This window comes from Armigeres subalbatus, chromosome 2 (assembly GCF_024139115.2).
Source record: "Armigeres subalbatus isolate Guangzhou_Male chromosome 2, GZ_Asu_2, whole genome shotgun sequence".
NCBI classification, from domain to species: domain Eukaryota; kingdom Metazoa; phylum Arthropoda; class Insecta; order Diptera; family Culicidae; genus Armigeres; species Armigeres subalbatus.
The window spans coordinates 178,042,308-178,066,673 of NC_085140.1; the positions used below are offsets into that span (position 1 = coordinate 178,042,308).

Here is a 24,366-nt window from a genome sequence, read left to right on the forward strand (position 1 = left end):
TGGGTTCTCTTTTCCTACTTGAGGTTTGGTAGGCAAGTCAGTGGAAGGTGGTTTCTTCTGATTTGGCAATGATTTAGTTTGTTCCTTCATTGATTTGTTCGGAAATTTTTCAAACGTCTTTGATTTTTGATTATTGTTAGACCATTTTTTTTCATTTGGTCGAGGGTTCTGAGATTTAACTTCCTGTTTGATCGTGTGGATTTCGTTTACGATGTTGGCCGATTTTTCCGAGCCAAACATTTTATTATAGAGGGAAAAATTTGAGGCATCAATCAGACGACCAGCTTCAACTAATTGCTGTAGCGTCGTAGTTGGCTTCCATAGAAGGTATTTCTTGTAGTCTCCACGCATATTGCGCTTCACTACATCCAACTTCTCGGCATCATTCATTTGTACCGTCATTGACCTAAACAGTTTCTCCATGTCGTAATAGTAGTCTTGAAACGACTCGTTTCTTTGCTGACGCCGTTGATACACTTTTGATCGAACCAGAGAATTTAATTCTGGATGTACGAATGACCTTCTCAATTCCTCCACCATATGGCTCCAATCTCTTAATAAGCCTTTGGAACTCATTGACATGAACCAATTCAAAGCAGGTCCCGTAAATAAGTGGAATGCCGAGTCAAACAATTCTTGCTCTGAGATTCTCTCAGCGAGCGACAATTGTTGCACCAATACCAGAAACTCATTCAAGTTGCTGCCTTGATCGGTACCTGTGTATTTCTCCAGCTTCCACTTCGAGACAGGCAAAGATTTATGGCTGTACGACGCATTCATAGGTACGCTCGACAGATGGGAGTGAGTGGGAATATACGCTGTCTGTGGCACCAATGTGGTTGGAGCGACAGGGCTGAAAGTCGAAATAGAGGGGGTAATCGAGACTTGAGGTGTGATAGAAACTACCGGCATGGGTGCAGAGTATGGAGTTTGATGTGGCAAGTATGATATGGCTGGAAGATTTTGGTATCCAGCTAGGCTATTACAGTATGCATTTGGATACCATCCAGTTGGAAGCATGCAAGAAGCATTCATTCCTGGAAATGAGCCTGTATACGGCGTAGGATAACCATACGCTGACGATGAGTAAGGGACACCACCATAGAGATGAGGTACTGAGTAATGATTAGAAGCATTAGGAATTGAGACATTAGTGTGACGAAATGAGCTGAGTGACGGTGGTGAAGGTACACTGACTGATGGTGTCACCTTGGGAGAAGAAAGAGAATTCACCACTGTCGTGTTTAAATTTGATATTCTAGTGCTATTCGATGTTACGTGAACCGAGTGTGTAACGGATGTAGACACATTACATCTTACATTTTCTCGCGCTTGGGATGTCTGTTTGTACTTTCGTAATAAGTACAACTCATGTTCGAATGTGAGCATGGCATCACGGATATCTCTCTTCTGATCACCCGAGTTTGAAGCTGGGTCTAAGCACCCTAATCTTTGCAAACACTGAATTAAATCGTTATCGACTGGATCCAATCCGGAACGCTTTCACTTTGGCTCGTTACAGGATTTTGAGGTGCTTTTAGTAAATCACCAACCAAAAAATCACTATCAACGCTATCTGTCCTCTGATTTTCCCTTTTCTGATAGAAGAAACGATTAAGCCATTCGATAATTTGATCGAGAAACGTTTTCAGAAAATTCTGCTTTGTCTCATCTACATAATGCATCAATCTACCAATCCTAGTGCCTAAATGTAACATTGTGGATTGGCATCGCGGTGGTGACGTTTTCGCACCATCCAAGCTATCCAGCAGAGCATTATATTTATCCACACAACACGCATAATCTATTTCTGGATCAAGTTCGTATTTGATTTCTAATTTAACAACCGATTCTCGATCCCGCTTGAGAACTTCTCTTAGATTCCCACGCTTGCGAACCATTTGCGCGCCTTCTTCGCAACTGATTCCCCTGATTCGCAACTCATAATCAAGTTCGTCTTCGTTCAGAAAATCGACTCGAAGGTCACCAAAGTGTGCCTCCAAGTCTTCTACATTCGCTATTGCACTGCTACCTACATGTGCCATCATATGATTAATTGCTGCCCAAAAGAAACCCAATAAAAACTGCTAATAATGCTGCTAGAACCTAGAAACGCACCAAAGCAAACTCAAAACTGTTTCAAATCGCGACAAACAACTTCAACAATAGATGCATTCGACCCAAAAGAATGATAAGATGAGCAATCGTTTCGAACCGCGTGGTTTACCCTTTTTTAGAGAATCGTTCAACCCGCAAACAATAGATGTTTGTGCAGCTTGCTATTCAGGTAGCTAATCTTTTGCCGCTTTGCACTAGATCAAACGGACTGTCCTACCACTTAGAAAATCGCAAATACTGAAATCAAAATCAATTCAATCACGAAGAGCTATGAAAGAGGAATAGTGAGTCTCCCCCAAGCACAGTAAAATTGTGTGGTTGACCATACAATTTGATTTTTTTCCGAGGATCGCCAATTGTAACTACCAATGACGCCCATGCGTCTGTGGCATGGACGTCCTCACGTCCCGAGCCAGCTCACCTCTTTTAATCTCTCAGGGTCGGCACAACGTGCTGGGGAAAACTCACCTGTTTCACTTTCTGTTCTCAACCTGGAAAAACTTTCTTTCAGCGCACGCAATAAACTATAAAAAAATTAGATTATGCAACAAACCCAGCAAATAAACTAAAATATATTTAGTAAGCAATTGCTTATTTTTGAACAATTTCACTATTTATTTAAGAAAAAACTGTAGGCTCACTCACTGCTTAACCGATTCTGGATTTCTTGCTGTCCTGGTCCTCGCGTGGCACGGAACTCGTTCTGCTGGCTGCTTTCCGTAGAATTACTTCGGAGCGCTTCACCCTCGTCAGGGCTGCAATCTTTCCGATCACGGAACGTGGTTTCTGGTCGTTTGGTGACGTACGACCTGATCGTATGGTAACGGACGATCTTTGCGACTCCGCTATGAGCGAAATCACTTTCGGCAGCACTAGTCACTGTAGTCTTTATTGAAAGGAATTAAATCTAACTCGCGGATCACGACACCTTGCCTAGCCGGTTCTATAACGGATTCTCACTCGTGCCGATTTACGCTTCTAACCGGGAGGCGACCTTTCAATCACTTTCTGGTCTCACGTTGGCGATAAGGAGAACCAGTATGCCACTAAGTGGCCACTAAAAGCACTTATTACACTCTTAGCGTCCTCACGAGTTAGATTGGGAGTTGGAACTCCAAAAAGAAGATTTTATAAAACAGGTGATAATTTCACCGATGGTATCCTATTTCACAGGTTCAATTCACTAGCAAAGAACTCAACCACTTTAAATTATAAGACTTGTGCTGTCGATTTCAAGAATCCAAAAGAGACCCGATTTTGGGGGGTTGGATCCTTATATAGGCGATAGGTAACAGCTTTCGATATATCGCAGGTTAACAGATTTTCCTATCCCATTCCACCCATTACATCCCATGGTGTGGCACGTGATTCGGTGGCTTACACATACCTTCGCGCCTCTCCGTTGATTAGATGTGCTGGTAATGTCGAGCAGTGGAGCCAGTTGCCTTCGTAATGGTGTTCGAAATGCCCTATTGGCGGCAGATAATCTAGTACTTCCTTCAAAATTTGAATTAGGGTTATGGATGCTTTTAGCAAAAATTTAATTAAGTTATATAATTCAAATAAAGTTTTTGCGTAACATTTACATTTACATGAAACATTTCATTGGCAAAACTCTCACCAAAATTAAGTTCAAACAGTTGGAACACGCTTCAAGTGTTACACTGTAATAATAGTGATACGTCATTATTCTTCTTCTTCTTATTGGCATTACGTCCCTACAATGGGACAGAGCCGCCTCGCAGCTTAGTGTTCATTAGGCACTTCCACAGTTATTAATGGCGAGGTTTCTATGCCAGGTTACCATTTTTGCATTTGTATACCATGAGGCTAACACGATGATACTTTTATGCCCAGAGATGTCGAGACAATTTCCAATCCGAAAATTGCCTAGACCGGCACCGAGAATCGAACCCAGCCACCCTCAGCATGGTATTGCTTTGTAGCCGCGCGTCTTACCGCACGTCCGATACCGATACGTCATTATGACTCAGCTTACGAAAAGGGTAATATATCACAATAGATCAAATAACTGGTCGCAGTGATGAATTTACCCGACAAAGAATAAAAAAATAATAATCTTAAAATTTTCCTACCAATCAACTATCGCCAATCACTAGTCGATTTCTGTAATTTTGTAAAAAGCCTGTGAATCGTTCAGAAAACTTAATTTACTGCATTCAATCCCACAACAATAAAATAGGCTTTACTACCTTGCTTTCTGTGGTAAGCTGGAAATGATTGAGTTTGTGGGGGGAGGATTGACAAACGATTAACAATATGAACCTAAATGCTAATGTTACAAATATGCGATCATGGGCAGTGCAAATGCGGCATACGTTTTTTTCCGATTTTGTCGTCCAGTGTAATCAAAGAAAATGTTTATTATAATGGCTATATATATATATATAATACATGGCTATATGGCTTTATATGTATAATACATATATCTGAATTAGCATTTTGAAGCATTTTCTTTGATTGTTAGTAGTAAATAAGAAAATAAATTATTTTATTAGTAAAATTGGAAATAAACAAATCTGCAAACTGGTACTTACTATATCGTGTTCGCACATCTTCGCTCTGCGTTACGTCGTTGATATCGCCGTATGTTTGCATCAATGTTTGCTGCATCACTTTCGGGTCTAGAACGGGCATTTGGCTCATTCTCCCCCGTCGGGACGTTCCGCTGGGATTCCAGTTGGAGAACGTCCGCGTCACTACGCTGCTAGGGTATGGAGCATTGTTTGGCCCTAGGCAGTTCGGACTGTCTGTCAGAGCATTACCGGAGATGTACTTCAGGTTTCCGCCGCTGGAACATTTCTCTGCCTGTAGATTCGGCCATAGCGACTGTGCTGCTCGTGTGATTTCAATACAGAAAATAAGTAACGTTAGTATCTGCAAAAGAGATAAAAACAAACTAGGGTAATAACATCATTTTCATATATGTACAATGTACATATTAATGGAAACATGGAAAGTCACATGCCGTTTTTAAAGTCGAGGCGAGTCGAGATGACGTGTTTATCTTCTACTTCTACTTTTTAACATTTCATCTCCAGACTCTCTTCTTAGTCTATAATAAGCACTTTCCAGTTATAAACTGCAAACACCATCTTTATAATGGGAAGATTTTAGCTGCAACTAATTTTAAAATCAAAAGTGAACAAATTTTGGCTATTATTATGCTAGCATTTTCAACGATATTCCACAGATTTTTTACAAGAATCATTGCATACAACATTTAGCAATAGATAACTTACCGAATATTAGGACCGAACACAAGATGCTTAGTAGACCAGTGGAGATTTTTTTCTTGAATGCCATTGAGAAACAAAATTTAAGGCATGTGAGTAAAAATTATACCGTTAATTGTATGACCAGTCCACAAAGTTCTCATCTGAAGAAATTTAAAACTGTTTAGATTTAGACTGAAGAAACTCAAAACAATTCAGATTAGTTCAGATTTCTATTTTTTCTAGGCATGACATGGCGGCTGTAATTTGCCTCACATATTAAAGAAACATACCGTACGATGCATGCGTTCGAAAGGCTATTCGATGGGTGTTACTTGTATAACATCTTGAGAAGCTTTTGCATTTTTTTCCTTACCCATTTCTCACTATTCCGATTCTTCTGATATCTTCAACACCTGTATTACTAGGGTAACCGTACCCTTAGTGGAGGTAGCACCAATAGTGGAGGTAGTAGGGTTTTAATGAGATTTATCATATTTATACATTTTACGATGGTTTTAGTTGATGCGTCGTGTTTTCAATATCCAGTTAAATGCAACTTATCTTAAGATTTCACTTGAAAAACTATTGAAAACAATGATTTTCCTTAACAAAATTGACTCCCTTGCACCTATAGTGGTGCAACTGTACCAATAGTGGCGAGTCTCATAAGAAACCAATGGATAGCACCACTATGGGAACCAAAATTAATTTTTACCGCCACTAAAGGAACAGTGTACCCATAGTGGTGCAAGCAATATTTGGTAATTGTTGATGTTAAATGACATCTATCTCATTTTTGTTAGCAAATTTATTAGTTTATCTATTGACTAAGATATCAAAGCTGTAAATTTCCCATAATCATCAATTTTTTAAAAATATTTTCTTTTGTGGATCTACTAATACCTCCACTATTGGTACCGTTACCCTATAACTCGCCCATTTTATTTTCGATACTTACATTTAGTTTATTCGAAATTTGAAGAAAAAGCTTTCAGATTAGAAAGCAAAAAACGCAATCGTTTATCAACTCATGCGATCGTTATCAAAATGCGACAAACTGGTATAATGCTTTTTTCTTCTTTTTGCCTTTCTCGTATACTAAGTATACGGTAAAGGCTATATGATCGCTCCAAAAATGAACTTTTTATAGGAGGCCCGGAGACCCATAGTGTTATATACCGATCGACTCAGCTCGACGAATTGAGGTGATGTCTGTGTGTGTGTATGTCTGTGGACGAATAAATCTCAATCATTTTTAAGGTACTTATCCTCAACCGCAACATCCTGCTCGCAACAAGTTGCATTCGACGCAGAATACTCTCCCATTGTTTCCTATTGAAAATTGCCCAGATCGGACTATGGGTTCAAGAGTAATGGCCAAAATAATATTTTTATAATGCACGAGAAAGGCACCATTACCGCTAAGTGGATTAATCATATGCAGTCTAGTGAAGCCACTGTTCCGATAGTGGTGGGTCCCATAAGGATCGAATGGTTGGCGAGGTTCGCCTTCTTATTAGCAAACATAATGATTAATCAATCCGTCAACGTATTGAACGGTTGTAATTTGCTATTATCGACTTTCAAATTTTTTATATGAATTTATTTTATCGATACTATCAGTGGAGTTATTTAATCCGCCTTTCAAACTATTTGAGGTGCTAATTATCAACAAATGAATGACGACGCACATCTGAGTTGATACGATTGAATGAACATTGGAACGAGTGTGTGCTGAGGCCAAGAACCGTTCCTCCTAACTGGGTTAACTATCGATTTTGAATATTAATTTTCCGAAGCCATACATGAATCCAGCATCCATCTCCAAAAAGTTCGATTGCCTGTGTTACTGAGGAATAAGCGAGGGCAGTCTACATAGGGGAGAACAGTGCATAGCGCACCCACGAGCCCAAAATGGGCTAATTCATAAAATCACACATATAATCTTTTCTATAGCGCATTTTTGAACAAATATTTCCATTACACTTCAATAGTAGTTAATCATTAGGCCGAATACATATTAATTTCTTTTTTTACATGCAATTGAGCCATTTTAGACCATCATTTGGGCGTTTTGACTCTGGCCCATTTTTAAAACATATTGTGAATGCGTTAGAAAATCATGAAAAAAAACTTGTTGTTTTGAATAAGAGATCATTGTGAAATGTTACTAGTTTTGTAAATATTGCATCTACAAGTTGAAATGGGGCCCTCCTTAGCCGTGCGGTAAGATGCGCGGCTACAAAGCAAGACCATGCTGAGGGTGGCTGGGTTCGATTCCCGGTACCGGTCTAGGCAATTTTCGAATTGGAAATTGTCTCGACTACCCTGGGCATAAAAGTATCATCGTGTTAGCCTCATGATATACGAATGCAGAAATGGTATCCTGGCTTAGAAACCTCGCAGTTAATAACTGTGGAAGTGCTTAATGAACACTAAGCTGCGAGGCGGCAATGTCCCAGTGTGGGGATGTAATGCCAATGAAGAAGAAGAAGAAGTTGAAATGGGTCGGTATTCTTGTTTATAATGATGAAAACAACCAAAAAGCTTTAGGGGCGCATTTTGAATTGTTCTCCCGTACAAATCTGCTGAAATTGGCGGTAATGCCACCGGCTGGCCTACTTTCGGATCTCTCTCGCTGTCGTCGGGTTTCGTCTTAAGAAAATAAAAAAATGCCACCAACATGAAACGGAGGAGAAAAGACCCGTGACGGTGTGAATTATTTAGCTTGTATCACATGCTTTATTGTAAATTCCCAAGCCAATTAAATATCACTGCGGTTGGATCTCTGTCAGGTTTGTATCACACGAGCAGGGTTTAAACACACCATCGGAAAACAATGGTCGCTTTTTGTAGGTGAAGAAAGAAACTAAAGTGCAACAGGAATCACCGATAATTTCAAGGTGCAGACAAATTGTACCTTTTGCTTTCTCGTGGCGGTGTAGTATTCAAATAAACCTTGAAAGAAGTAATAATCATTGCGATCTGTTGTGAGCATATATGAACGTTGTGCATGCATAAGTTTAATAGTTTAATCTTCAATACGAGATATTTTGATATCGGAGTTCGGAGATATAGGGACTGTGTGGGTGAATTGGATACCCTAAGATGTGCTGCTGATTATAAAGTGGCTATCAACAAATTGCATTGTTCAATGCAGGTGTGTCGAAACTTATCTTATTGTTTATTAAAGACTGTTCTGAAAAAAAATGTGTTTGATTTAATAAGATTAAAGAATATAGAATATAATAAGAATTATATTGAATTATAAGATGGAAGTAATTTAGATTATTAGAGAAGGTGACAATCCAGTAGGTAACTGAGTTATTTATGTAAACAACGAAACACGTAGGTTCATATAAAAAAATATATAATTTATCATTTCAATTAATATCATATAAAAACAAAAAAAAATGGTTTTGGAGTGATCATATAGCCTTTACGTAGTGTACGAGAAAGGCAAAAAATAAAAATGAGTATTTTTTAGCGTGTTTTGTGCATAAAAATAGTATTTTGGCCATAACTTCTGATCGCATAGTCCGATCTAGCCAATTTTCAATAGCACACAATAGGACAGGATTCCCCGTCGAATGGAACCTCCGAGTAATGCTATGTTTTAAAAAGTGTCTATAAAATTTGTACACACACACATATACACACTCACACATACATACGCACATACAAACATCACCTCAGTTAGTCGAGCTGAGTCAATTTGTATATAACACTATGGGTCTCCGGGCCTCCTATAAAAAAAATCGTTTTTGGAGTGATCACATAGCCTTTCGGTACAACTTTGTCGTACGAGAAAGGCAAAAACCTTAAAAAGTGTGCAACAATGGTGCATTTGAAACAATTTTTCTCCAGCTGCACAATGCAATGGAAAAAGTGTATAAATCGGTTTGAAATGCAAAAAATCCATCTAGAGACAACTTGACTGCTCGCAAACTCTATTTCCACCAATAGATGGATGATGACGTCTGTATCGGGTCGTGACGGACGTTCACCGTTGGCCAACGCCAACGCCAGTTTGTATTAAAGTATGAAAGAACTGGAGAAGAAGCTGAACGAATCATGCTTTTCATTTTCTACAGAAACGTGTTCATCGCATAACGAGAATATATGCACACAGGTTCCATTTTTTCAGAGCAACATACAGTTTATTCTTTCCTTCATTCAGATATAAATAACTACTTGCATTTGATTGTGCAGCTTCAGAAAATCAAGACATAGGGGGAATGACGGCTTTGGTAGGTTTTGTTCTATAATTGTCAGGGGTTTGTTTATGACTGATTATGCTCAAATTTGGCCTAAACGTTCTTTGTATGTCAAAGAATATTGTGGCCAAATATCATAAAATTTGGTCGACAAAAACCCCCCGGACAATAATAGAACAAAACCTGCCAAAGCCGTCTTTTGCCCTATATTAACGGAAAATCCATAATTTATTTTAAAAAAATCCCAACTTAATTCAGCTAGTAGGTAGTGAAACTGACTTTTTAGCATTTAACCAAGACACCTTTTTTTGAACGCAATAAGATATTTTATGAGACGTTTCATCGCAGCATGATTTTGCATGAACATTCCGTTAGTTCTTAACACATAATAGGATATCTGTTCAATTATAAATAATTAATATGCTCCTTCTTTGCTCCTATGTCAATAACATTGTTTTGTTATTATCCGGCGTGCTCACTGCTGAAAAAATCACAAAAATGAGAAATAAAACAATTTGCGGACAAATTCTTTGTTTTCGAATGGTATTGATTTGGATACATGGTGTGAATTCAAAGAGCGGTAACCCTAATGTTTGTAAATTTTAACTTTTCATTCGTATTTTCTTGTGCATTTTGTGCGTGGTACCAATCGACATGTATTGAAAATCGTATGATTTTTTTTGCTAAAACTGTAGTAGGTAGAATACGGCATCGGCAGGGTGCGGCAGTTGTTGGCACCCTCAACAATATTTGCATTTTCCAGCAAACATACACTATTTATGAACATAATTTTGATTCAATCACACACAATTTCAAGTCTAAGCTTTCATTTGAATAAGTTGTTTGTGTAAAAGTAGCAAGATTTGATGAGTTAATCATCGAAACAAATTTGCACCTTCGAAATCCTTGCCATTATTGCATTGCCAAAAGAAAGCAGAGCACGAATAGCAAACTGTTACTTACTTTTTTGGATCGCCTGTTTCTCCTCTTTATTGCGTTTGACACGACAAATTAAGTACGTACACTACTTTTTACACTTTATCACCACTTGATTATTACCACAAAGAGCAAATTTATCCAATATTTGCTCTATGTTTCACTAAATAAAATCGGGACTGTTAGTTTTCTTTGACAGCAGCACACTTCGGAATAGAGCGAGAGAATGTGTTTGTGAGCATATCAACCACACGCTAAAAAGATACCACGCACAATTCTATGTGATTTGATTTTAGCAAAAATACGAAATAGAAAATATCCGGCGATGGCATTTATTTAAAAAAAGTGTTAAAATAAAAATGTTTCTATTCGGATTTTTACGCAGACCATGGATTATATTAAAAGTGATAGCAACACCGTAGTGTTTTAACCCTTATGTGGCTGACAGTACCGCTTTCCTTTTGCAACTTCAATACTTTCCAAGCTCATCAAAAAAATTATAATCATTCCTGATCCTACATAGCGCATTTCAACCATAAATAATTGCCTACTTTTAGGGTATTAGGTATCTATTATTCAACTGTGAAACGTAGTGTAAGAATGGGGTGGCTCCAGCGGCTGGATAGGACAGTGCTGTCCATTATTCAACATATGAAGACTCACGAGGTGGAATATATTGTTAATATACTATACTACCAGAACCGACGAGCTTCGTTTTACCTAAAATTGATTGAATATATATTTTTACATTATTTAAAAGACGTTAAGTATTCGTAATTTGCAAATTTTGGATTCCATTTTTTAGATTAATTTTCGATTAAAGCAGAAATGTGTACTTCATTTGTATGAGAGTCCCTCTTCCAGAAGAGGAGGGGTCTAATATCATCATAAGAATCTTCATCGTTCCCTAAAACCTCTACATACAAATGTTCTTGCCATTTCCTAGTCTATAAGGGCAGACAGACAAATATTCATTCTTAAGTTTATGGATTTGGTTTCACTTGGTTACCGCGAGCGGTCGTGTCTTGTGCACAACCACCATGTTTTTTTATGAAACAAACATATTATGTAAGGACCGCCAAGAGCAAGTTGTATATTTGAAACTGGTTGATAGACTTTTGCTTACGCGTGTAGACTCTAAGGCATTACAAAAGACAAAAGATGTAAATCTTGGCAGCGGACAAAAAGCATATAAGTTCCCTTCTCCTAAATGGCAAACATTATTCAAATAGGTTGAAAATGGTAAAAGTAATGAAAATGTCAATATCTGGGTACACGGGTACCCTATCTGCCATTCACGTCTGATTTTGTTGGCTTCATAAGGGTTCAATTTTTTTTACAATGTGTTTAAATGCTTTTGCCTACCTGTCTACATGACATAAAATTGATGCCAAGGCTAAAAATTCATGTTTTGTTTTAAGCCAGTTTTGATAAACAATAAAGTTTTTTCCAAAATTGAGTGAAACGAGATGAGTGTGCGGCCGATTAATATGAATGAATTTTACTACTGGAGAATATAAACAACCAGCATTTGGCACCAATACATTACCAGCTTTCACTTCCATGTCTAGTTGCTAAAGGGAGCAAATCTATTGCTGATAATAGAAATTGCTATGCCAATAGAAGAAACGTTGGCCTGTTACTTTATAATAAATTTACTGAGTTTGAGGTAAAAGCTGTGAACACCATCATCAAAGAAAGAGCATACAAATGTATACCAGTTAAGCTGTACCTGTGTTTTTAGTGTAATTATTCATTATTTTTTATCATTCAATTTGGCGAATGTCTTAGACTGCCAAGAATAGGTATTTTCCCTAACCAAAAATAGAACAAACAGATTTAATCATGCGACCCATTGAGTTCTCCAAATCCAACACTAATATAATTGTGAAGGATGTAAAAAATAAAGTGGGTGGTAATCCAGTTGCAGCAAAAACATCACAAACATACAGCGGATTCACGCACACTTTTCTTCATTTGGAGATCTCAATTGGAATGCTCAGCTCGAAACAACCTCCCGCTAATTATCAAAACAGATAAATGCGAGCAAAACAGCTGACTCGATCTGTCTCATAAAATGCCTTATGATCGATCGTAGTCAAATTCTTAGTCTTCAGTCGAATGCAATAAAACATAGTTTTTGGATTGAAATGATAGCCTTTCGAATTTCGATACAACTTTGTTGTATGGGAGAGGAAATGTTTGTTTTTATTTGAATTTTCTACATGTTAAGCCAAACGTGCAAACAAAATGCACGCCAGAGCCACATCAGGAGCGCCCGAGTTGAACATACCGTTTTCGAGAACTCGAGAAAAGACTCATATTCCGAACACTCGTTACATGGAGATTTATTTGATTTTTTTTATTATTGCATAAATAAACGGCAGGCAGATCAAGAACATTATATTGTGCCTTGCAACAAAATGACAGCTTTCGTGATCATTTTCCAACGCTACTCATAGATGTGTAAAATTTATCCGCAGTACAAAAAGCACGTGCTATCCAAGCATTTACCACCAGAATCCACCACGTGGCGGCAACATTTTCAAAAATATCTAAGTAGCTTTTTTTCTGGAGGTACTATGGCGACTATCTGGCGCTTATTTTTCATTGCGACTAAAAATAAGCGGAGGAATAGATTTTTTTATGACCGGTACAATAATTAGCCAATAATTATGGGGCCCTCCTTAGCCGTGCGGTAAAACGCGCGGCTACAAAGCAAGACCATGAGTGAGGGTGACTGGGTTCGATTCCCGGTGCCGGTCTAGGTAATTTTCGGATTGGAAATTGTCTCGACTTCTCTGAGCATAAAAGTATCATCGTGTTAGCCTTAGGATATACGAATGCAAAAGTGGTAACCTGGCTTATAGAAACCTCGCAGTTAATAACTGTGGAAGTGCTTAATGAACACTAAGCTGCGAGGCGGCTCTGTCTTAGTGTGGGGATGTAATGCCAATAAGAAGAAGAAGAACGATAATTCGCCAACAATCAAATAACGTTGAAGTTTTGCATTTTGATGCATTTAATGTGGTGTTCGGAATTCGAATGTTCGGAATTTGAGACAATTTTTACTATGGGTGTTCAGCATTTAAGACAAAATTTATCAGAAAAAATGATGAAGTACAATCTATAAAGTTATTTTTAAATAACTATATTTATATAACTATATAAATATATTTTTTTTTGCAATTCCTGATCATAATACCTGGTTTACAGTTCGTCTTTGAGTGATAAAACGGCATGCTTTTTCATACCAACGAAGTGATGCTTTAATGAACATTATGCAACTCAAATGGGTTGCATAAAATCCATTATAGCACTCATTTGGGTGCTATAATGAAAAACCAACATAAGAACAGTTGTTACATGACTACATTTTGCTGAATTAGCTTGGGACAGTGTTCGAACAGTGTCTTCTTTGCGTCGCGTAATAAATGAAATAGTTTGATGGACATAATATCAGAATTTTCCAAAGGCAAACTCATCTATCGCTTCTATGGTTGTCGAGCTATGAAATGTGGCACGATTACATAGAATCTGATTGCTCTCTGCAGCAACATTATTTATTGGTAAGAATGATCATGTGGAGTAAATCAGACTTTACAATTTTGTTTCAGATTTATCATGTTAAAGCTCATTTTTCGTCATTGCAAAAAAATAGTGGGTGCAACTCGTTGCAAAACTCGATTTTTTCAGCACTCGTAGTATTTATCCAACACGGCAAGCCTCGTTGGATAAACGTACAACTCGTGCTGGAAAATCATCTTTTTGCCACTAGTTGCACAAACTATTATTAATTCATTTGCCATAAAGACCTCCGAAATGAAAAATGGGCTGTAGTGTGTGAAAACACTCCTGATGACTACGTACCTGATACTTTAAAACTTCGAATCATAGAATGCAGAAAAGCTTCAATTTTATCCTACAAGCCAAATTGTCGTTTGATAAGGTAACAGGTGCAAATGTAAACATTGTCTTTTTTTCAAATTCCTCAATAGTTAGGACTACTCCATAGAGTTTTGAAACCCGAAACCCGACGGGTTCGGGTTTGAAAAATCAGTACAATATCGGGTTCGGGTCGGGTTTGTGAGAAAAAAAAGTCGGGTCCGGGTCTGGTACGGGTTTAAGAAATAAAATACTGAATATTATTTTATTCAGTTTTGTTAATTGTCAGGCTAGTTCGTTGTTTGGGCTTACATCCTTTGCGATTGAAAGAGAACCAGAAAATATGTAAGTTTGAATTTCCCGGGAAAAACTTTAGTTCGGGTACAGCTCGGATTTAAATAATTATATTATATCTGGTTCGGGTCGGATATGGGTTTACTATGTAATGCAAAAATTCTCGGTACGGGTCGGATTCGGGTTTTATAATTATTTTTTATTCCTTATTCGGCTCGGGTCCGAGTTTGAAGGAAATTTACAAAACGGGTTCGGGTTTGCAAAATGTAAAACCCGACCATCTCTGCTCTAAGTCAACTACCACCGTTAGCTGGTAGAGCTCCGCTCCTTCTATTGCATAGAAGTGGAAATAATGTGAGTAGGCTAGGGTGGCTCAAAAAACACTTTTTCAATTTTTTTGATGGGCCGCCCTCTTATTCGGTTCTATTTGATGCCCTGATGCTCTGGACAAAATTTCAGCCAAATCGATCAACGTTTGGGCGGTGCTAAACTCGTTGGAAGTTTATATGGAAAAATGTATGCAGAAACATCCAAAAACAGTGATTTGCAGTTGGACAACACAATTTATGATCAAGAACCAAGATTCTCATTCAGCTTTTGTAGAATTAAATACAGAATGTTATGCTGAAAACCGCGAGAAGATTAGAGTTTATTACGCAAAGATATTAGCATTTTACTGCAATGTTGTAGGGGTGAATTTATTTTTTTTTTCAAAGGTAAAAGAAACGAAATTTGCTCAAACCCCACTTCACAGAAATGCTAATAACTTAGCCGGGCAAACTCTAATCTTCTCGCGGTTTTCAGCATAACATTCTGTATTAAATTCTTCAAGATCTGAATGAGTATCATAGTTCTTCATCGTAAGTTATGCCGTCCAACTGCAATTCACTGTTTTTGGATGTTTCTGCATACATTTTTGCATATAAACTTCCAACGAGTTTAGCACCGCCCAAACGTTGACCGATTTGGCTGAAATTTTGTCCAGAGCATCAGGGCATCAAATAGAACCGAATAAGAGGGCGGCCCATCAAAAAAATTTAAAAAAGTTTATCCCATACTAATTTGAGCCACCCTAGAGTAGGCCCTAACCTTCTTGTTATCATCGGAAAAGTCAATGTTTACGTTTGTTAATCCTGCCTTCCGTTGAGGACCATAAGGACGTGTCTAGCGCTGTTATTATTTGTATGTACATTGAGAAAAAAAAATAGAGGTTTTATTTTATGAAATGATGGCATACGTGCAGTGTGCACCTTTGTATGTATGGTCATTGGTCATAGTAGCGTATATTTATACTTAATCTCATTATGTTTTGCCACATGAGCTAACCACCCATGCAATGGGAGCCATGGACAGAAATGTTAATAAAAAGTTGAAAGGTCAAGTTCCAGGAGAAATGCGGAGCCACGATAGAAGATATGGGAAATCGTTGGTTTACAAAACGATGGAAACATGATAAATATCGAGTCGTTTGGGAGCAGCTGCTAGGTGAGAGTTCGAAATAAATGCGATGATTCGTTTCTGGTCGCCAATAGGCATAGGCCACATTAAGTATCAAAGTATCGATTCAACGATTACTCGCCATACCTTCATTCGCCACACGCGTCACTCGTGATGCTGCTTAATCACGAAGAAAAGTCCATGCAACGGAATAAAGCAGTCAGTGGTGCTGCGGAAAAACAAAACTCATTGTAATTTCCTTTTCTGTGTCGCCGCTTCGGGAACGTTCATTCCGTTATAGAGGATAGTGGTAGTTTAGTATTTTTTGCAACTTACAATAATTTATTCATATGCATGCAAACGCCGAACTTATTATCGCTAGGAATGTGCGGAGATGTTGCCTCTGTGGCCTAAAGAAAGTTCGTCGGGTTCACAGCATTGAAATCTTTCGTCGATCTTTTATGGCTGATATTTTGAATAGGTACGTAGTTAGTTTAGCATGCAAAAACTTCATAAACATGCTAAATGAATAGTTGAGATACACACTTGGATACACATCAAGATGCGGCGGTGATGAGATACGGGGATACAAACCAAGAACATAGGATTGAAGTAAGACGTTTAACTACGTCTTTCGATACGGATATGAGGATACATTTCGGAATTGATTGGTGGAGTATAGTCTTTAACGCACTTGCAGGGCAAAATGGTTTAACACAGAAAATCTGTCACGTTTTTCTAGTTTTCAGCAATTTTTTCAACAAATATCTACTAGTTGCTTTGAGTGGGGGGTCCCGTAGCGTAGTTGGCTACACGTTCGCCTTTCGAGCGGATGGTCATGGGTTCGATTCCCAACCCCTTCACCAAACCCTCGTCAGTCGCCGGATCCGTAGCCCATACGGTGGCGTTTGGGGTACGCGCCTTACCGTCACGGATGCCTGATGAGTGATGACGACTGACAACTTGTTCTTCTCGGAGGCATTCCTCCAACGTCCCGGATAAATGGCAACCGAACAATGCAATGATCATTGGATACACGTCATGGACAAAACGGACACAATGGATTCACGATGAGATGCACTGGCAACGACAACAATAATGAATAATGGAAATATTTAAATACATTCTTTGTGGATTCTATACAGCCGAATACCACAGTAGATCTCGGCACAGTAGTGGTTAACAAACACAGAGTGCCTACCAAATAAAGAAATGAATAAAAAAAAAAAAAAGTTGCTTTGAGTAAAATATAAATATAATACTGAGAAAGTCGTGGATTCGAGTCCTATCGAAGGAAAGTGGTTACTTCCAATACATTTTTCAAATCTTCCACATAATGTATAAATATTCACATTTGAGTTTTCAGAACATTGTAAATTAAAGTCCAAGTCGGGTGGTCCAATACCCGGAAAATAGGTAATAAACTTTGTTTAAACTATGATATGTAGTCAGTCTTGTAAATTTTGTTGTTAGGTACATTTTTAGATATGACGGGTTCTACTTATCTACATAGTCATACGTCTACAGTTCGTACAGCCGATCATAGGGCTGTCCCCTAGTTTTTTCTACCTTTTTCATCGTCGTCGTGGATTACAATGGATCAAATAGGGGTGAGAATGGGTCACTGTTTTACTTGCTTGTAGAATTGATTGAATGCATCTGAGGGCAAGAATACTAAATTATAATAAACCTGAAAGATTTGGTTATCCGACAGTCTAGAGTCGGTGAAATTGATGACCCATTGTCATCCCTGATGACATTGCCGTTTTTTGTGACAGTATCCATATGTACCCTGTAGACTCAGAGTTTGAAACCAGTCGGCAAATACCAACCTGCCATATCATACGAACATAGTTCAAAATATTCACATAATTCATATTAAAATCCGGATTATTTCAGTATCGGACAATAAAAATGCACTTTAGCGCTGTGCACCACATAAAATGAAATCTGAAATTGAAAAATGGATTTGATTTTGTAGTTCATTGAGATGCTGGTAAGCTAAATCGGTTAGAAAATGCGTAAAATACAATTATAAGAAATATCCATTTCTCGCGCTTAGAATTATAGGTGGGGCGTAACTGCATTGACCGAACGTCATTTTCTTTTTGCCTTTCTCGTACAACAAAGTTCTACCGAAAGGCTATTATTTCACTCCGAATACGAATTTTTTATATTAGTCTCGGAGAACCATAGTGTTATATGGGTCATTCCGCGCCAAGTAACCGAGAAAAAGTGAAAACTTACAGGTGAATACATACTATGAATTCCAACCAACCGCCCCTCCGGCCAAACACTCCTCCCTGTTTTTGAAGATTTTTAAAAACATGCCATTTTCAATAATCGATATCTCCGCCCCTGATAAAGCTACAAAAAACGTAAGTACCAGTTTTCCGCTTGAAATTTTGTGAGGATTTTACAAAAAATATTTCAGATGCAAAGCAGTGTTGCCAACTACATTATTTTTATAAAAAAATAAAAAATAGCATTTTTCTCAACATAGTATAAATATTTTTTTGATTTCTCAGCGGATTTGAGTTTATCAGGCAATTTCCTGTCAGGAACCCTTATCGTTACAAAGTAAAATGAGTAGTTGCTGAGTTATGACGGTTTTCGTTAGGCATAATCGAAGGTTTTTATTCAGCATATCGTTCAATTCGTTCTGTAAAGGTAAACAACTATGATAATGTAGTTTTTTTAGTTTTATTCGAATAATTTACAAAAAAAAACATATTTTTGCAGCACATAATGCTTTTGAGGCCAGTGATGCCAGATTTCCACTGAATATGTTTTAATGGTTTAAAGTTATTTTTACGATTCCTGTTCATAATACTTGGTTTACAGTTCGTCTTTGATTGATAAAACGGCCTACTTTTCCATACCAACGAAATGGGTGATTTAATGACCATTATGCAACTCAAATGGGTTGCATAAATTTCATTAAAGCACTCATTTGGGTGCTGTAATGACAAACCAACATTAGGACAGTAGTTACATGACTACATTTTGCTCAATTAGCTCTGCTTGTGGGCTACAAAGGTTCAGTTTCAATAGATCTTGAAACGAGGGGAATGCTTTGATTCCATTAACTTCAAGTTTCAAGAGAGATCAAGTTTTGCTCCCGTAAACATCAGTTTGAAGTACTCGTGGATTACACAAACACATACTGTATAAGTGCCTGCTATTCCTGCTAAAACGCATTCGGGCGGCCAATGTTCGTCGAATTTGATAAATCCAATTTAGTAAAAAAAATGTCCTTGATGAGGGCAATATTTCAGTCAGATTCGCTAGAACCAAACGCTTCTGCTTCTGCACCCGTTTTCCTCCTTCACGCACGCTGTTGTACTCTTTTTTCCCTGAACTTTTTGTACGATTTCTTGTTGGAGGGGATTATCCCTGTTAAGATTGGGACAGCACAAAATACCTTTTGTGTCAACGCATTTTTTCATGTTCCTTACTAAGCGTTCTGAACACTGAAATTCGTCTGAAGATAATAAAATTTTGATAATTATGTCAGAACATAAATTTATAATCAATAAGTGGTGGCCCATAAACAACGCTACATTTTCGAACCCCATCTTCTTTAATTCCTTAGTACAGATGTTCCCAAACTTTTTGGATATGCTAGGTGGGTCTAGCAGAATCCAATATTGTTTGCGACCCACAAGGAGCAAAATGAATTGACTTTTAGAAATTTAATAAAAAGTGAGTTATATTGAGCAAATCATAATAAATTACAATTAATTGCATATTATTCGGCAACTCGGCCGTACGAAAACCATTTTTTTATTAAATATCTTGGCTGTGCATATGTACAGCATATGTTTCGAAATGGACAAATTGATATGAAATTTGCGAAAAAGAATCCACGTGTCTTGGAGGGACTCGAACCCTCAACCTCCTACTCTCTAGATAGGCGTGATAACCCCTACACAACAAGACCACTTAAAGGTCACGTTTGCGGAAAAGCCATCAGAATCCGAGTACCAACCTCCACCGCGGTTAGCTCTCTTTTTTGCAAATTGAATATCTTTCAGATGCTTGATTTGACCAATCTCCACATGTGCTTTACTATTGTATATCCACAGCCAAGCGAGTGCACATTGTTTATTAAACGAGAGGATTGCACTCCATGCCCCCCAGTAACTGTTTGGGCGGGACGGTATAGAATGCGAATTCAATCGCACTCTGCTGTGCCAAAGGCTTGCTTGGCTAAAGCATTTGATGAGTTTGATTGCCTTTTACGTAAGTGGTCGAGTGTACTCAGACGACTAATGACGGTGAAAGACCGACACTTGATTACAATTAATTGCATATTATTCGGCAACTCGGCCGTACGAAAACCATTTTTTTGTTAAATATCTTGGCTGTGCATATGCACAGCATATGTTTCGAAATGGACAAATTGATATGAAATTTGCGAAAAAGAATCCACGGCTTTTCCGCAAACGATGGCTTTTCCGCAAACGTGACCTTTAAGTGGTCTTGTTGTGTAGGGGTTATCACGCCTATCTAGAGAGTAGGAGGTTGAGGTTTCGAGTCCCTCCAAGACACGTGGATTCTTTTTCGCAAATTTCATATCAATCGGCAAATTTCATATCAATTTCGTATCATATCGGACCCAACACTTAGTTCAGCTCGGCATTTTTTAATTCTTTTACCGAGATCCGCACAGCCGAGCGCTCGGTTCGTGACTTTTTGCTGATATTTCAGCTGAAAAAGCAATTTGTTTACTGCGGCACTCAAAGGAGCCGCCGTAATCATACGTTCATTCAGCCGATATTTCAGCTAACGAACTTTAACCGAGATTTGCACAGCCGAGATCGGTGAAAAAATTTAAATGTGCATATACCAATCGACTCAGCTCGACGAGCTGAGCACATGTCTGTCTGTCCGTGTGTATGTGTGTGCACAAAAGCTAAAAAACATTAGACAACTTTTCATACAGTAATCTTTAACCGATTTCCTCGCAACAAGTTGCATTCGATAGAGGGCACATCCTAGTTGACTATTGAATTTGGTAACGATCGACCGTTGCGTTCAGAAGTTATTAGGGAAATGGTTCAACGAACTATATTAGCTCCATATAAGGTTGGTGTCTTGGCTAAATGCGAGAAAGGCAGTATCAATATCGGTGAATTAGGTTGGGTTTTATCAATTCATATAGCGAATTGCGGTAGTTCCACAAAGATTTAAGGTACACCGGGGCAAGTTGAAATGCGGGGTAAGTTGAAACGGAAGCTGTAATTCAGATAGGAAATGACCGAATGCACTGATAATTTTTTTCAACAAACTAATCGCCTAAACGCTCCTTCTGACTGCCATTCCCGAAAGATTGCAGCTTTCAAAAGCAATCCCTGCCATTGTTTATTTTTCGCCCTTTGCAAAATACAAACCAACTATTTCACGTGTCAATGAAACAGGTCTCAAAACGATGTTTGGAAGAGTTTTTTCATCAAATTTTCACGGTAGGTAATCATTTAATATTGAATAAGCATAATGATTATGAAAAATCGATGAAAGACCCGTTTTAATTTTTGTATTTTGGTTGTTTGATATTGCTCTGCATGTTCAACTCATCGGGGCAAATAGAAATGCGTGGTGCGGGGCAAGTTGAAACAAACGATTCAAAACGTCACCCTCGCAATTAAAAGTATTTTTTCCAGAATTGAACATGGTCCGTAAATACATACATTCGAAAAACATAAATTTATAAAAACATGCAAACTTCTGAACAAAAATTTAATAAATTTCCGCCCATTCCGTCCTGAATGCAACCCTCCTACAATCTCCACTAGAATGAAAAGGGGTCATGTTTAAACTGCTGTTTTGATATTCTTAATCTACTGAGCACTGACTCTCAGAAAAATAAAACATAGAGTATGTGAACATTTCGTTAACTACATCTTTCACTACCCCAGCTGTTTACTTCTCTAATCGAGGAGTTTATGAGAGATGTGATGACTGGTTAATTAATGTAGTTATGAAGAAGCCACAGTCGTATTAATCAACTGCGCAATATACAAGTAAACCAAATAACGAAGCATCCTGAATAGTAATCCGAGTGGTCACAGTAGGAGGAAATCAATTTGATAAATTTTCAACGCAGTGCGTTCTCCAGAATTTGGTCTCTGAAAATACGCTTGTGACTTTGTTGTACACTGCCCTTAATCGCATAAGAATCCCATGTCAGTTTCGCTGACTTGAGTAATTTGCTGTTGAATTTTCAAACTTGTTTTACATGGAGAAATACAAAAAAAATCTAATAAATTGAAAAAAAAATGGTATCTTTCCAAAAAATTGACATAATATTCTTTATCCGTATTTATCCGTGTTAATTGTCCCACAATTAATTAGACCATACTTAAGTTTATTTCTTGTGTAAAAGTGTACCTATCAAATTCTGGAATCTGATTTTTATGAGAGTTAATATCAAGATAAGACAACAAAAGTGGAATTTGTTTTAAAATTTCTAGAACAAAGCCTACTTTTTTATCAGTTTTTCAGACAGAACAGAAGACAGAGAACAGAAGACAATTTTAAGCTAATTACTGGAAGAAAATCAAAATCGTCGAAAACTTACATGGGACTCTTATGCGAATCCTGGCAGTATTATAGTCACCTTTCCAACCTCGTGCTTCTTGAGTCTCACTGAGTACATACATTTTGTTATTCATACGGCAAAATTAGCTTAATTCTGAATATAACGCAGTGTTTCAACTTGCCCCGATTCGCGGGGCAAGTTGAAACGATGCATATAAAAAAATAATTTAAATATAAAAAATATTTATAAAAAAGTTTGTTAAGGTTGCGCATTTTTTATGTATAATATTCGGCCCGAACTAGCAAACACCGCAAACGGGTTCAAAATATATCAAAGGGTGATTTTTTTACAGCACTTCGAATTTCAACTTTGAAAAAACCGTTTCAACTTGCCCCGGTGTACCTTAATAGATAAATAAAATAAAAAAGGATGATTGCAGCATGTACCAAAAGCAACAATCGCTGTTGTAACTTTTGAAACATTTGAGTTAATACCGAAACAAAAAATCGATCAATAGCAATCTATCAATACAGCAACGCATCTAAGATTCAAAGCGCGAGAAATGTATATGTATTAAGACTATTTTCATCATGTAACACATATTTTGAGAACAAAAATGTTGCTTCGGTTATATGGACTTTTTTGCATAGAAAAAGAATCTTTGTCATCGCAGCATACAAAAAAATGTGACCTGTCGGTATCCCATTCATATCAGAAAAATTAAAATCTCAGTAAAAGTAAGAGGGAAAATGCATGCGTTTACGAAAACATGAACTGAGTTTAAAACAATAACAGTTAACTGGTGCATTCTTACGGGTTGATCTGATTGTTTCATTCTTCTTCAGTTCGACGAATAAGGGAGATCCGAAGAAACACATCCACCGTTACACCTACATATACCTGCGCGCGCTTTGCGTTCTGTTTTGTTTAGTATCTACTTCTGTTTGCTTTTCCCTATCTTGTTTTGCATCTCATTATACCAATGCAGCCTTCTTATTCCAGTGACCTATATATTCCAACTTGGAGATTTTTGTTTTCGAAAGCTAAGCATATCATAAACACAGACAACCCGACGTCGTCATCATCGTTCCTCGTCCCTTGCCTTAAGGTGAAATGATTCATCTCTTAATATCATTAGCTTGAATTTAAATAAAGTAGGGACCGACATTATTGTATACTATCGCTTCACTACTGTACGGACAAAGTTATTATGATCATTAGTATTGATTGATATCCAATAGAGAATTGTACTGATATACGTGAATAGAAGTCGATACTGTAATCGCCATTTTTATGTCTCAAACGTTTTTCCTTAACCTCCCTCCTTCACACAGTTCTCCCAACCGCCTTTTCAACTGATATTCATTTTAAGGTGCCCAGCCAACCACATTACTGGCTCTATCGCCCCTTACCGGCATGTGAGATGAAATGGGTTGAACAGGGCCGGTATAAACAGATGTATTGGACTTGTTGTACACAAGTTTGAGGCGCACCGGATGCGATTAAGCACTTTTAGTGTTGACTCATAGAAGACGAGCATACTTTCTTAAGTAGAGGAAATTGTTCGATTCGAATCAATTAATTACCAGCAAAATCGGATCAAGTGCAAATATGAGAAAACGAGTAAGTATCAAAGAAAAGCAATAGGCGTGTCTATTTACATATTTTCCTTCAGATATCGTTTCCTAAACCGAAG

The 24,366-nt window shown here is 37.8% G+C and overlaps 1 protein-coding gene across 1 annotated transcript in view; it reads right to left on the reverse strand.

Annotated features, from left to right (window-relative positions):
• Positions 1–24,366, reverse strand: part of LOC134211294 (nucleolar protein dao-5-like) — a 183,347-nt gene that overhangs the window by 78,160 nt on the left and 80,821 nt on the right. The window contains exon 4 of the mRNA XM_062688015.1: positions 4,677–5,016. Coding sequence (XP_062543999.1) covers positions 4,677–5,016 — 340 coding nt within the window. The remainder of the gene's footprint in view (positions 1–4,676; positions 5,017–24,366) is intronic.